At 54.2% G+C, this 13,030-nt stretch overlaps 1 protein-coding gene and 1 long non-coding RNA gene across 2 annotated transcripts; both read left to right on the top strand.

The window, feature by feature from the left end:
* Window positions 1–248: 248 nt before the first annotated feature.
* LOC129626592 (uncharacterized) lies at window positions 249–1,494 on the top strand. The gene is made up of 2 exons (XR_008702055.1): window positions 249–386; window positions 475–1,494. It is a non-coding gene; the product is annotated as an uncharacterized LOC129626592 (long non-coding RNA).
* A 7,648-nt stretch (window positions 1,495–9,142) lies between these two features.
* Window positions 9,143–12,609, top strand: LOC129627184 (gasdermin-C4-like). Its single transcript, XM_055546827.1, has 2 exons — window positions 9,143–9,398; window positions 11,935–12,609. Exons 1-2 carry the CDS (start codon window positions 9,279–9,281, stop codon window positions 12,199–12,201), a joined length of 387 nt encoding a protein of 128 aa, XP_055402802.1. The 5' UTR covers window positions 9,143–9,278; the 3' UTR covers window positions 12,202–12,609.
* The last annotated feature ends 421 nt before the right edge of the window (window positions 12,610–13,030 follow it).

Genomic DNA, 13,030 nt, shown 5'->3' with positions numbered 1-13,030 from the left:
TTTTGTAAAACTCCGGGACTTCCCTGGTGGCTCAGTGGTAAGGAATCCACCTGACAATGCAGCAGGCATGGGTTTGATCCCTGGTGCAGGAAGATCCCACATGTTGTGGGGCAACTAAGCCAGAGCGCCACAACCACTGAGCCTGTGCTCTAAGGTCCACAATTACTGAAGCCCGCGGGCCCTAGAGTCCGTGCGGCACAAGAGACGCCACTGCAATGAGAAGCCTGAGCACAACTGGAGAGGCGCCAGCGCAGCCGCGAAGACCCAGCACAAAGATAAATAAATAAACCTGTGGCCTTGGGCTCAGAGCCCGTAAAGCGGTGCAAGGCACCTCAGCCTCCCCCTGTTCCCCAGAAGATCTTGTTTGACTCCTGCTGTTTTCCCCGGTATTGAAAAGTTCTTGGGTTTTTTGTTTGTTTATGTCATGATAATTAACTCTGGGTGCCTATTGCTCTCTTTTCTCTTTCCACCCAGCAAAAAGACAACAGAAGGACACATCTGGAAGTCTCTCATGTCACTAGAGGGGCACACAAGTTGCCAGAGAGAGCCTCTTTTTCATGGGACGTTCCAGGTCAACCTTCGCCTCCCCTTCTCTCCCACCTGGGAGTTATGAGCACGGTCTTTCCCAGTTGACTCCTTTCTGCCAGGAAGGAGACTAGAGGATTCTTCCTGGGGACCTGGCACAAGAGAAAGTCCTACTGATGCAGATGTTCGGTTTCCACAGAGAAAGGCACAGCAGAGATCCTCAGCGTTGGGTACACACAGAAATCAACGGGGGTGCTTTAAAAATTACTAATGCCGGGTCCCACCCCCACAAGTCTGATTTAGTTGTTTTGCAGCGAGCGCAGGTATCAGGCGGTTCAAGATCTCCCCAGCTGATTCTAACCCGCAACCAAGCTGAGCACTCTGCTGCCTGCCTGCCAGTGAAGCTCAGTCACTAAGCTCCACCCACTGCTCAGTTTCCAGTCTGATTTTTGACGCCCCTCCCCCAAAATGGGAGCCGACAAGCATCATCAGATATCTGAGAAACAGATGAGGCCAAAACTAACAAAAAGCATCTGGTGGCTCAATGGTAAAGAATCCACCTGCCAATGCAGGAGACACGAGTTCAGTTCCCAGGTTGGAAAGATTCCCTGGAGAAGGAAAGACGGATGCAGGCCTGCCTGGACCTGACAGCTGTATCACAGCTGTGCCTAGTTATTGCCAAGCGGGAATGTGGGCTCCACGGCACCGCTTTTGTTTTTTGTGATTTTTTTTTTTTTTTTTTGAGAAAAGCTAAAACTTGGGTTTTGAGGGCTCAGTCAGTCAAGTATTCACCTGCTAATGCAGGAAACCTGGGTTTGACCCCTCGGACAGGAAGATGCCCTGGAGAAGAAAATGGCAACCCATGGCAGTTTTCTTGCCTGGGAAATCCCATGGACAGAGGAGCCTGGCAGGCTACCAACAGCAGCATGGCAAAACAGTTGGACACGACTTAGCAACTAAACAACAAAATTTTAAAAGGAACATTGAGAAAACAGAGCTCTTAAACATTAAAACTATTATCACAGAAATGAAATTCAAGATTAGAGGATACAGTTGAAGAAATTTCCCAAAAAGTAGAGCCAAAAGCCACAGGATAAAAATGAGAAAAAAAATTTAGAAGGGCAGTTTAGGAAGGCGAACATTTGGATAAAACAGGCCCCTTCTCCCAAAAGAGAACACACACACAAGGAAACATCAAGAAAACAATTCAAGAAAATACCCCATAATTAGGACACAAATTTCAAGATTTAAAGAGCCCATTGACTGCCTAGCACAAATATTGATACATGAAAAGGAGCTCATACCACAACATTTCAGGGACATTTCAGAACCTGTGGGACGAAGTGAAAATCCAGAGGGAAAAAACAGGTTATTTACAAAAGATCAGACACGAGAATGCCGTTAAAATACAACCACTGCAGACTAGAGGCAATGGAGCAAGGGCTTCCTAAATTTGGTGGAAAATTATTTCCAATTTAGTAGTCTATATCATGAAGGTAGAATAAGGATATTTTCGACCAAAGTTGTTTTTTTTAATAACTGCCCATGTTCCCTTTTCCAGAACGTTGTAAGAGGATGTTGTACATCTAAGTGATACGAAGCCTTGGGAGAGATTTCTCCAGGAGTATGAAACTGATAAAATACCTGAAACCTGGGCATAAGAGGAGGAGATGTAAGCATTTGGTGGAGTTTGGATTTAATTAGATATAAGTACATAGAAAATAGAAAGAAAAGGGAAAAAGGACAAGAAACTATTGAAATCCTCCTGGAAATAAAAAATAATTACAGTTTATTAATAGCTGAGTAGAGTTTACAGAGTCACAGTAACAGTGAAAAACAAAGAGAATTATAACTCAAGAGGAGGGGTGGGACTCGTGCGGGTATAGGGGGAGGGGGCCCTAAATTGTTTTTCCCTGGTGGAAGTCCGCGTTTAATGCCTACAACTGAGCAAGCTTATTGTTTAAGTAAGGACAGATTCAAAAGACCACATCTTGTATTATCTCATTTACTTGAAATACCTAGACTAGGCAAATCCATAAAGCACATTAGTGGTTGGGATGGGGCTCTTGGGGGGCGGTGATAAGAATGTTGTAAGGTCGACTCAGTGGCGGCTCCCCAATCCTGTGAAAGTGCTCACAGCCTCTGAACTGGACACTGATCCTGTGAAAGTGCTCACAGCCACTGAACTGGACACTGATCCTGTGAAAGTGCTCACAGCCTCTGAACTGGACACTGATCCTGTGAAAGTGCTCACAGCCTCTGAACTGGACACTGATCCTGTGAAAGTGCTCACAGCCACTGAACTGGACACTGATCCTGTGAAAGTGCTCACAGCCTCTGAACTGGACACTGATCCTGTGAAAGTGCTCACAGCCTCTGAACTGGACACTGATCCTGGGAAAGTGCTCACAGCCACTGAACTGGACACTGATCCTGTGAAAGTGCTCACAGCCACTGAACTGGACACTGATCCTGTGAAAGTGCTCACAGCCACTGAACTGGACACTGATCCTGTGAAAGTGCTCACAGCCACTGAACTGGACACTGATCCTGTGAAAGTGCTCACAGCCACTGAACTGGACACTGATCCTGTGAAAGTGCTCACAGCCTCTGAACTGGACACTGATCCTGTGAAAGTGCTCACAGCCACTGAACTGGACACTGATCCTGGGAAAGTGCTCACAGCCACTGAACTGGACACTGATCCTGTGAAAGTGCTCACAGCCACTGAACTGGACACTGATCCTGTGAAAGTGCTCACAGCCACTGAACTGGACACTGATCCTGGGAAAGTGCTCACAGCCACTGAATTGGACACTGAAGTGTGTGTGAATTACAGTGAACTCAATACAGTCCTTAAAAAGAGAGAAAACAACAACACAAAGAGTTCAAAGTGATGTCTCTGGGGAGGAGCTGGGGGGTGGGTGGGGGGCTGGTGGAGAAGGGGGCATCTGAGGTTTAAAAAAAATTACAAACCTGGGAACAATTTGATTCTTTAAATCACATGAAAGAAAAACAGCATGCATATTAATATTAGTGTACATCCACGCACCCTTATTGAAAGCCGGAGACTCACCCCCATGGGTTAGGGTCAGGGGTCAGAGGGAGGGGTGGGAGACTTCACGCCCCCCTGGGGGCTATGAGCCGGGCTGGAAACCCCGGTGGTCCGGGCGGGTATCCGAGAGGGCTCCTGTGTGGGGCGCAGCCTGAGGTTCAGGACAGTCACCCCGTCACTCAGAGCCTCAGGTAGGGACTGGGGGGACCGGGACCCAGGTCCTGGGGGACAACGGGGTTGAGCGCGAGAGTTCCTCCAGCGGCCTCCTCCAGAGAGGTCGCCCCCAGCACCCCGCTGCCCTCTCCCTGCGCCGCTCTCCCTCCACGGACCCCTTTTCTTCAGAGAGCCTCTCTCTCTCTCTCTCTCTCTTTAAAAAGAAACCAAAAAAAAAACCCCGTTTCTTCATAAACCAACCTCCATTAAACACTTTGTTATTCTATTGTGTCTTCTCAAAAGGTAGAATGGTTGTTCTACTAAGTCAATTAAGTCTTCACACTGACCTATGACAGTTTCAGTAGTCACATTTGTTCTTTTACATTAGATTTATACTCAGCTTTGATATGTTTCAGTTCACTTCAGTCACTCAGTCGTGTCCGACTCTTTGCAATCCCATAAATCGCAGCACGCCAGGCCTCCCTGTCCATCACCAACTACCGGAGTTCACTCAGACTTGTCCATCGAGTCAGTGATGCCATCCAGCCATCTCATCCTCTGTCGTCCCCTTCTCCTCCTGCCCCCAATCCCTCCCAGCATCAGGGTTTTTTCCAATGAGTCAACTCTTTGCATGAGGTGGCCAAAGTACTGGAGTTTCAGCTTCAGCATCAGTCCTTCCAATGAATATTCAGGACTGATTTCCTTTAGGACAGACTAGTTGGATCTCCTTGCAGTCCAAGGGACTCTCAAGAGTCTTCTCCAACACCACAGTTCAAAAGCATCAATTCTTCGGCACTCAGCCTTCTTCACAGTCCAACTCTCACATCCATACATGACCACAGGAAAAACCATAGCCTTGACTAGACGGACCTTTGTTGGCAAAGTAATGTCTCTGCTTTTGAATATGCTATCTAGGTTGGTCATAACTTTCCTTCCAAGGAGTAAGCGTCTTTTAATTTCATGGCTGCAGTCACCATCTGCAGTGATTTTGGAGCCCAAAAAAATAAAGTCTGACACTGTTTCCACTGTTTCCCCATCTATTCCAATGGGACCGGATGCCATGATCTTAGTTTTCTGAATGTTGAGCTTTAAGCCAACTTTTTCACTCTCCACTTTCACTTTTCATCAAGAGGCTTTTGAGTTCCTCTTCACTTTCTGCCATAAGGGTGGTGTCATCTGCATATCTGAGGTTATTGATATTTCTCCCTTCAATCTTGATTCCAGCTTGTGTTTCTTCCAGTCCAGCGTTTCTCATGATGTACTCTGCATATAAGTTAAATAAGCAGGGTGACAATATACAACCTTGACGTACTCCTTTTCCTATTTGGAACCAGTCTGTTGTTCCATGTCCAGTTCTAACTGTTGCTTCCTGACCTGCATACAAATTTCTCAAGAGGCAGATCAGGTGGTCTGGTATTCCCATCTCTTTCAGAATTTTCCACAATTTGTGGTGATCCACACAGTTAAAGGCTTTGGCATAGTCAATAAAGCAGAAATAGATGTTTTTCTGGAACCCTCTTGCTTTTTCCATGATCCAGTGGATGTTGGCAATTTGATCTCTGGTTCCTCTGCCTTTTCTAAAACCAGCTTGAACATCAGGAAGTTCACGGTTCATGTATTGCTGAAGCCTGGCTTGGAGAATTTTGAGCATTACTTTACTAGCATGTGAGATGAGTGCAATTGTGGAGTAGTTTGAGCATTCTTTGGCATTGCCTTTCTTTGGGATTGGAATGAAAACTGACCTTTTCCAGTCCTGTGGCCACTGCTGAGTTTTCCAAATTTGCTGGCATATTGAGTGCAGCACTTTCACAGCATCATCTTTCAGGATTTGGAATAGCTCAACTGGAATTCTATCACCTCCACTAGCTTTGTTCATAGTGATGCTTTCTAAGGCCCACTTGACTTCACATTCCAGGATGTCTGGCTCTACTAAGCACAGCACACATAAATATGTTATGAAAATATGTATATACTTCTACTTAACAAGGCACAGAGTAACATTCCCAAGGGAACAGCTGTTCAGACTGAGGCATCCTTGGTCCTGGAGTTTCTCGGGGTCCCATGCAGGCAAGTGGGGGGTGTGATTGCAAGGATGATTCCAGGGGGTTTTGACCACCTATGTTTTCTACCTACATGCTGACTTTAGCACCCAGGGGGAGAAAGCTGATGCCCCCTCCATCGAGGCCCATGCCAGGGGCACCCCCAGGCAGCATGTGCCTGCCGTGGTGGAAAGAGCGCACCTTTTCCTCCCTCCTGTCCCGGCTCTCTGATGAGTAATCATCATCATCACTTTAATCACCATAATGGCTGACGTGCACCAAGTGCTTGCTGGGCAGCAGGGACCCTGTAGGGAATTTCTTTGGTAAATGCTGACCACCACTCTTGGAGGGAAAACCCTGTCATTCTTCTGCCCCTTTTAGAAATGGGGAAACTGAGGCTCCGGGACTCGAGGGCTTCTTGCCCTGGGGTCACACCAAGCCGGTAAGAGGTGGAGGCCAAACTGGGGCCTGAGGCAGAGGTCTAGTGCTGAGCCTCAGTGAACCCATCCGCTTCCAGGAGACGGTGGCGGGAGCTGTGACGGCAGGCATGAGCCTGGCACTGGGAAGCATGGGAAGGCGATGGGCAGCGGCACGGTGAGCCGCAGCTCTGTGCTGGCCGTGTGGATGCTCAGGGTGCCCCCCCACACCTAGGAGACTCTGGTGGGGGAGAGGTGGGTACATCAGCCAGGCGGGCTGGGCTCTGCTCTCCATGGGCCCAGGTCCCTGGGGCCGGGGGGCAGGAGGGGAAAGCCCCAGGGTCCCGGCCACTCAAGGGCCTGGCAAGAAGCCTTCTGAGGAGTAGCTTGGGATGGGGGAGTCCACTATTAGTAGAAAACCCAGGGGCAGGGCCCCCGCAGGGAAGAGAGAGTGGGCAGTGAGAGGGACTCACGTTAAGTCAGAGGTTTCAAACCCCTGGGTGTTTTTAAGGCCAGAAAAAGAAACAGAAGTGCAGTAGCTACCAAGGGTGGGGCAACAGGGCACAGTGGGGACTCTGGCAAACTGGGGGACACAGGCCTGCTGAAGCTGATAGCTGCGCCTGCTTATTGCCCCGCGGGAAGGTGAGCTCCGTGACATTGCTTTTTTGGTTTTTTTTTTTTTTGAAAAAAGCTAAAACTGGGGTTTTGGTGACTCAGTCAGTAAAGAATCTGCCCACAGCATGGGAGACGGTGGTTTAACCCCTGTGGGTCAGGAAGATCCTCTGGAGAAGGAAATAGCAATCCACTCCAGTATTTCTTGCCTGGGAAATTCCATGGACAGAGGAGCCTGGCAGGCTACAGTCCAGGGGGTCGCAAGAGTTAGACACAACTGAATGACTACATCACCACTACCACCAATTTTAATATTATCTCAAAACTTTTAAACACTACATGAACCATAGAATATATGCCTTTTGCTCAATTCAGCTGGAAAGAGCCCAGTGGTAGTAACCTCTGGGCTGGTCATTTTAAGTCTTGCAGAAGACAGATGTCTCAGGTGGTGGATGTTTCCAACCACCCCCACCTGACCTTGAATTTTAGTCCTGACTACAGGCCAGGCCCCTGCTGTAACGCCCCCCACGCCCCGCCCATATCAGCATAGAGTCCAGGCTGCCCATGGCGGAAGGCCCCAGTACAGGGGAGCCCTAGAGAGCACCCCCCAAGCTCTGTCTCTTCTCTTGCCCCCACCTGCACCCCTGGCAGGAAACTGAGGACTCCAAGACCCTCGTTCCTCCAGGAGCTGCAGAGCCGGAAGGAGAAGGAGAGCCTGTATGTGGTGACCGAGGCCATGGAGGCCACGCGGGACGCCACGTTTCAGAGCCGAGCAGAGGGAGCCGGGAGGCTGTCTCTCCTCCAGCTGGGCCACGTCCAGGTGCAGGGGGTGCCCTGGGGGCGCAAACGTGGTGTGCCAGGTGCTGAAAGCCACCAAGGAGCCCACCCCTCACTCCTGGCAAACCACCCCATCTCACCCAGGAGTGTGGAGTCCCTGGGCCTTTGTGTCAACTCTGCATTTTAGAACCACCTGGAGAGGTGTCTTGTTGGTCTTTGACTTTTTAAAAATACCAGTTCACACACACACACAGAATTTTCACTGGTGTGGACTAGGACCCAGTCGCTGGTGTTCCTACTCTCCCAGGTGAGTCTTACCTGCTGCTGGGGAGCAGTATTGTAGTGCAGGGAGGTTTCTCATCAACTTTGAAATTGGGTGTGTCTGAGTGCGAACCCCAGCTCTGTCCCTGGCTGGCTGTGTGGCCCTGGGCAAGTCACTTGGCCCTATGAGCTTGACTTCTCTGGTCCATGAACCTGGGCTGGAATCAGGGTGAGACTCTGCAGCGATGTGAGAAGAGTGCCCTGGATGTGCCAAGGGCAGGGACTGGCAGGGTTCCTTCGACATGCCTTCAAGACCCAGACCTGCTCCTCACCAGCTCTGTTCTTCTGCCATGCAGCGTCCATGGCTGCCTCTGGTCCCCACTGTGATGGGGGAGGCAGGGCCCCGAGTTGCACTCACAGCATCACCTCCGGGCCCCACCTCTCACCATCCCCATAAGTGCAGGTGAGGGCTGGTCACCTGGAGGTCAGTTTCCAGGCCACCATATTGAATACGGTCCGGGAGTTCGGACGTTGTACAGAACGGTCTCCATACTCTTGTCTCATCCGTTTCTCAGGATAGTTCCCTTGCTTCTCGGTAGCACTTCTCCAGTGGGATCCAGTGCTGACGGTGGCGCCACTGGTCCCACCTCGGGAGTCCCAGCTTCCGGAGAGCCCCTTCGTCAGCTGCCCACTGACAGAGGACAACCTATGGAGGTTCTCAAACTGCCACGCCCCAGGCTTCCAGCTCAGCCCTTCCGGAAGTGAACCCTCCAAACTCTGGACAACACTTAGTGAGGCAAAATAAAACTCGTTTCTTTGCAGTGGGAACTTTGAGCGCTTTTGCCATGCTACCATGGATTGCTTTGACCCCAGAAAGCTTTGGGGTTTTTGGAAATGTCTCATGTGCAACATATTTTGCAGAGTGCCTTCCTGCTGTGCCCGAGTGACCCCTGCCTTTGCACTTTTCTCTCCTCCAACCTCAACAGCCCCTGGTCATCAGGTTGGCCTCCTGCAGCCCCTCCCCCTGTGCCTGCCATGCCCTGCTCCTGTTTAGTCCTGAGACCCCTTCCTGCAGGTCCTAGAATCTCCCCGCCCCCTCCCAGCTGCAGGGTCAGAGCACCATGCCCGAGGAGGAGGCAGCGGGCATCCCAGGGCACTGTCTTGGCCTATAGGGTGCTGCAGCTGGTGATGGAGGAGGATCGCTGGGGCACGTGGAGGCCGGAGGAGCTGGTGGAGGAGGGGCAGCTGCTGAGTAAGGGGCAGGAAGAGGGAGAGGGAGGCTGTTTCCTCATGGGCCTGAGCACTCAAGTGCCTTTCGTAGCGGGCTTCCAGGCCAGATCTCAGGGAGGCCTCAACACCCCGCCTGTGCCCAGCTTGCCCCGAGGGGTGGGGATGGGGCCGGGGCATTGGACCTGAAGAAGGGAGAGACAAGAGAATCACATGGACTGGGGTGGGCCTGCTCATCGGTGGTCCAGGGACTTTTCTCTTTTCTCTATCCCCGCTTCCACGCCGCTGTTCTGTACCTGCCTGAAGGGAAGCTCTGTAGAAATGCCAGTGGAGGTGAGTGACCCCTGCCGGGAGCTCAGGAACCCAGCCAGAAATCACCGCCTCTCCAGAGAAGGCCCTGACCCCGTTGTCGGGCCCCCTCCTGCCCCACGCAGTCGCCCCATCACTGGGGGGCAGGGAGAGCCCTGTGTCCTCTCCCCGGGGGGATGGAGATGCGCTCAAAACCCCAGGACCAGGCTGTGGGCAGGATGGTGAGCACGGGGCTCATGGGCCGGCTCCAGCCGTGGTCTCCCCACCGCACAAGGGGAGGGTGGGGCTTTCTTCCCAGGTCGGGAAGATCAGTGGTGATGTCTGGGCAGCACTGGGTACCTGGAAGGCTCTTCAGAGGCAGCCTATATGGTTAATAAAACAGGGGTAGGAAGGCAGGGCCCTCTGGCCACCCTGCCAGATCCACCCACGCACCCGCCTCTGCAGGGGTGCTGAGACCCTGAGAAGCCCTGACTTAGCCATCCCGGAGGGGCGATGGGGTGAAGGGGGGCTCAGTCTGGGGGTCCGAGGAACAAACAGAGCAGGGCAGAGAAGTGGCCTCTCCTTGAGCTGAAGCATCAGCCCTGGGCAGGGTGAGCGACTGAGGAGGAGGAGAGGGAGGTGGCGGAAGGCGGAAGGTGAGGATAAGTCCCGTGGGTGTGCAGCGCCTGGCATGCAGTAGGTGTTCAGAACATGCTGAGTGCCTACTGTGTACCAGGGAAGGCAGGAGGGGTGAGCACATCCGGGACTGATCAGGGCGGGGCTGGCACCGGGCAGGATTCTGGGCACAGGACACAGCGGTGCTAACACCTCCACCCACAGCCAGGGCCCCTGGCGAGGAGCCTGGCCTCCAGGATCTGAGGAGGCAGGCGGGGGCTCAGCTGGAGGCCCTGGCCAGGCTGCCCCCGGAGCCACGGCTCTCCCTGCTGGGCGCCCTCCGGGAGCTGCTCCAGAGCCCCTGGGCCCTGCAGGAGCTCAAAGACAAGGTGAGGGGCCCGGTGGTCAGGGCAGGGAGGGGGCGGCGGGGATGAGCAGCAGGAACGGGAGATGCTCTGGGTCTTGGTGGCACACGACCTCTCAGGACCCCGCTGACTGGGCGCCAGCTGGCCCCAGCTGCTGTGCGAGGCTCTTCCTGAACCCCAAGGAGGGACCGCGGTCCAGTGCTGCTGACGCTGAACCCAGGCTCGTCCCAGCCTCCCTGGCACCGTGAGGGGCTGGGGCCCCAGGGCGTGGGGACAGGAGCTTGGGCGGCAGGGTGCATGGACGGAGGACAGATGGGGACCCACAGTTGCCTCTCCTTGCTCTTCCTCACCGCCCCCCTGCAGCTGGAGCAGGCCTTGGACACCGGGGTGCCGGGACGCCTGGGTGGCCCCGGGGGCCTCATCCTAAGCACCCTCTGGGGCCCTTCGGGTGGCCTGTCGCCCTCGAGAAGAAGGGCCATCCTCTGCATTCTCAGAGTGCTGGTCAGTAAGAGGACGCCGTGGGCGGGGGCTGGAGGAAGGGCCGGGTTCTCATGCTGGCTCAGCAGGGGGAGCCCAGGCCGGTCTCGCCATCTCCCAGTAAGTAACCACCTCGCAAAGCCACCAGTCCCAGAGGTGAGCTACTACACACGAACGCTCTTGGTCGGTGAAGCCCCCCACACACTTTTGACAGATTGTGATTTAGGAAAACTGAGGGCCATGGAGTGGTCTTACTGAAGGGCACGCAGCACTTTCAGGGCAGGCACAGTTCCCGCCTTCTAGGACCTTCTGGGGAAAGATGGCCCCAGAGATCCTGGCTGGGGCATGTCCCCACCTCAGGGCTCCAGTATCCCAGCCCGTCCTCCCTGGGGCTGCCAGGTCCCCAAGGAGAGGCCTGGGAGCTGCAGGCCTATGGTGGCCCTCACCCCCACCTCCCCGCAGCACTGAGTGCCACCCAACACTGCCTGCTGGCCCGGTGCCTGGAGAGAGGGGCCCTGCCCCAGCAGCTGGAGCTGGTGAGAGCCTGGGGCAGGGGCATGGGGGGTGCACTGGGCTCCGACCCCTGTGGACCCCGACCACCAAGGCAGCCACACGCAGGCGCATTCAGAGGTTAGGCTGGGTTCCTGCCTTGTGCCTGGCCCTCTGCTTGAGCCTGAGAACACAGGCTGGTCAAGTGGAGACTCCAACAGGTGATCGCAGACAGTGCCCAGAATGGGAGATGCACTGGATCCTGTGTAGCTTATGTTGGCAGCTGTGGGGGGCCAGGGGTGTTTCCAAAAGGGGGCCCCTCCATGCAATTCAGGGATTAATGGATGAAGAGATGGGGTGGGTTTCCAGGCAGAACAGTGTATGCAGGGGCTGGGAGCACTGGGAGTGCTGGAAACCAAGGCCCCTGGCAGTGCAGGGAAGGGCGCGTATGGGGGGCATGGTCCTTGGAGCCCCACTTCTGCAGGGAGCAAGGCCCCAGGCTCAGGTGTGGTGGCAGGGATGGGGTGGGGCGTGGGGGTCAATGATCAGAGGCCCCAGGCTCCCACCCTCAGGGCGGGTCCCACTGCTTCCAGCCTTGGGAGGCCTGTGTATTTACCCTGGGTGATTCCTGGCAGGTGGCGAGCATCTTAGAGCTGAACTACAACCAGATGGAGGAAACAGGCTTCTCGCTGACCCCGGAAGTCCTCTCCTGGCTGCAGCGGGAGGACGCGGCCCTCACCCGGAGCCTGGTGGAGAGCTGTGGGCTGAAGCTGCGGGGCCCTGGCCACCCAGTCACCAGGGACCCTGAGGTGGTGCCGCAGCTGTCTGCGCTCTACGCATCCCTCGCGGGGCTGCAGCTGCTGGCCGAGCCCAGCCCCACAGCCCTCCAGGCTGGTGCCTGAGGAGGGTGCCCCAAGGGGCCCCATCGCCTTGACTCCAGGGAGCGGCTGGCCCAGAGCCTCCACGCAGGTGGCCCCAGGTGACGGTGGGGCTCTGCCCAGCTCAGCTCACACTCCTCTCTCCTTCTCAGGACCGGCCCCCAGACCTCAGTCGCCCATCCAGGTCTGGGGCAGCGGGGGCCCCAGTTAGGCTAGAGTCCTACCTTGGATCAGGATTCTTCCAGGAGGGCCTGTAGAGGCTGGTACCAGAACACCCTCCCCATCACCAACAGTTGGATAGCTCTGGGCATATCCTGCCCTCTTTGTGCTTCTTTCTCCTGTAAAATCACCACCCCCCATAAAATGGGGTGATCAGAATTCCTAGCTCATAGGATTGTAGTGAAAATTTTAAAAGTTGTAAATAAAGTGTTCAGCGTAGTGCCTGGGTGTCGGCTATTACTATGCCATGTTGTGTCGGCTATTACTATGCCATGTTGTTAAGAAGGGATCGTTGTTGAGGAAGAAGTTGCACAACCTCTCTCCAGGTTAACAGAGAACTTGGCCAGCCTCCCCTTCATGTCAGCACCCTACCACTCTCCTTCAGCCTCAGTTTCCCCACCTGTAAAATGAGAGTGGTGGGTCAAACTGCTCCGTTGTCACCCAGCGGCACTGTTCAGGGACTTCACTACAGACCGGGGTGCAGGCTAAGGGCTGTGAGTGTTTGTGTGCGCAGTGGGCAGTGTGGGTGTGCACATGTGTGTGTCAGGCCATTCACGGGGAGCAGAAGAAGAGCCTGAGGCCAGGACCAGGTCTCCCCACTCCCAGCTCCATGCTCTTCCTAGCAGAGCCTACC

Source organism: Bubalus kerabau, chromosome 14 (assembly GCF_029407905.1).
Source record: "Bubalus kerabau isolate K-KA32 ecotype Philippines breed swamp buffalo chromosome 14, PCC_UOA_SB_1v2, whole genome shotgun sequence".
Lineage (NCBI taxonomy): Eukaryota > Metazoa > Chordata > Mammalia > Artiodactyla > Bovidae > Bubalus > Bubalus kerabau.
This window is presented reverse-complemented; position numbering and strand designations above follow the sequence as displayed.

Bases quoted from the DNA above. Each gene is read 5' to 3' on its own strand.
- LOC129627184 (XM_055546827.1), top strand. From the start codon at position 9,279: ATGGACTGGGGTGGGCCTGCTCATCGGTGGTCCAGGGACTTTTCTCTT. The intron at 9,399-11,934 runs GTGAGTGACCCC...GATTCCTGGCAG, and splicing joins CTGTAGAAATGCCAGTGGAG to GTGGCGAGCATCTTAGAGCT.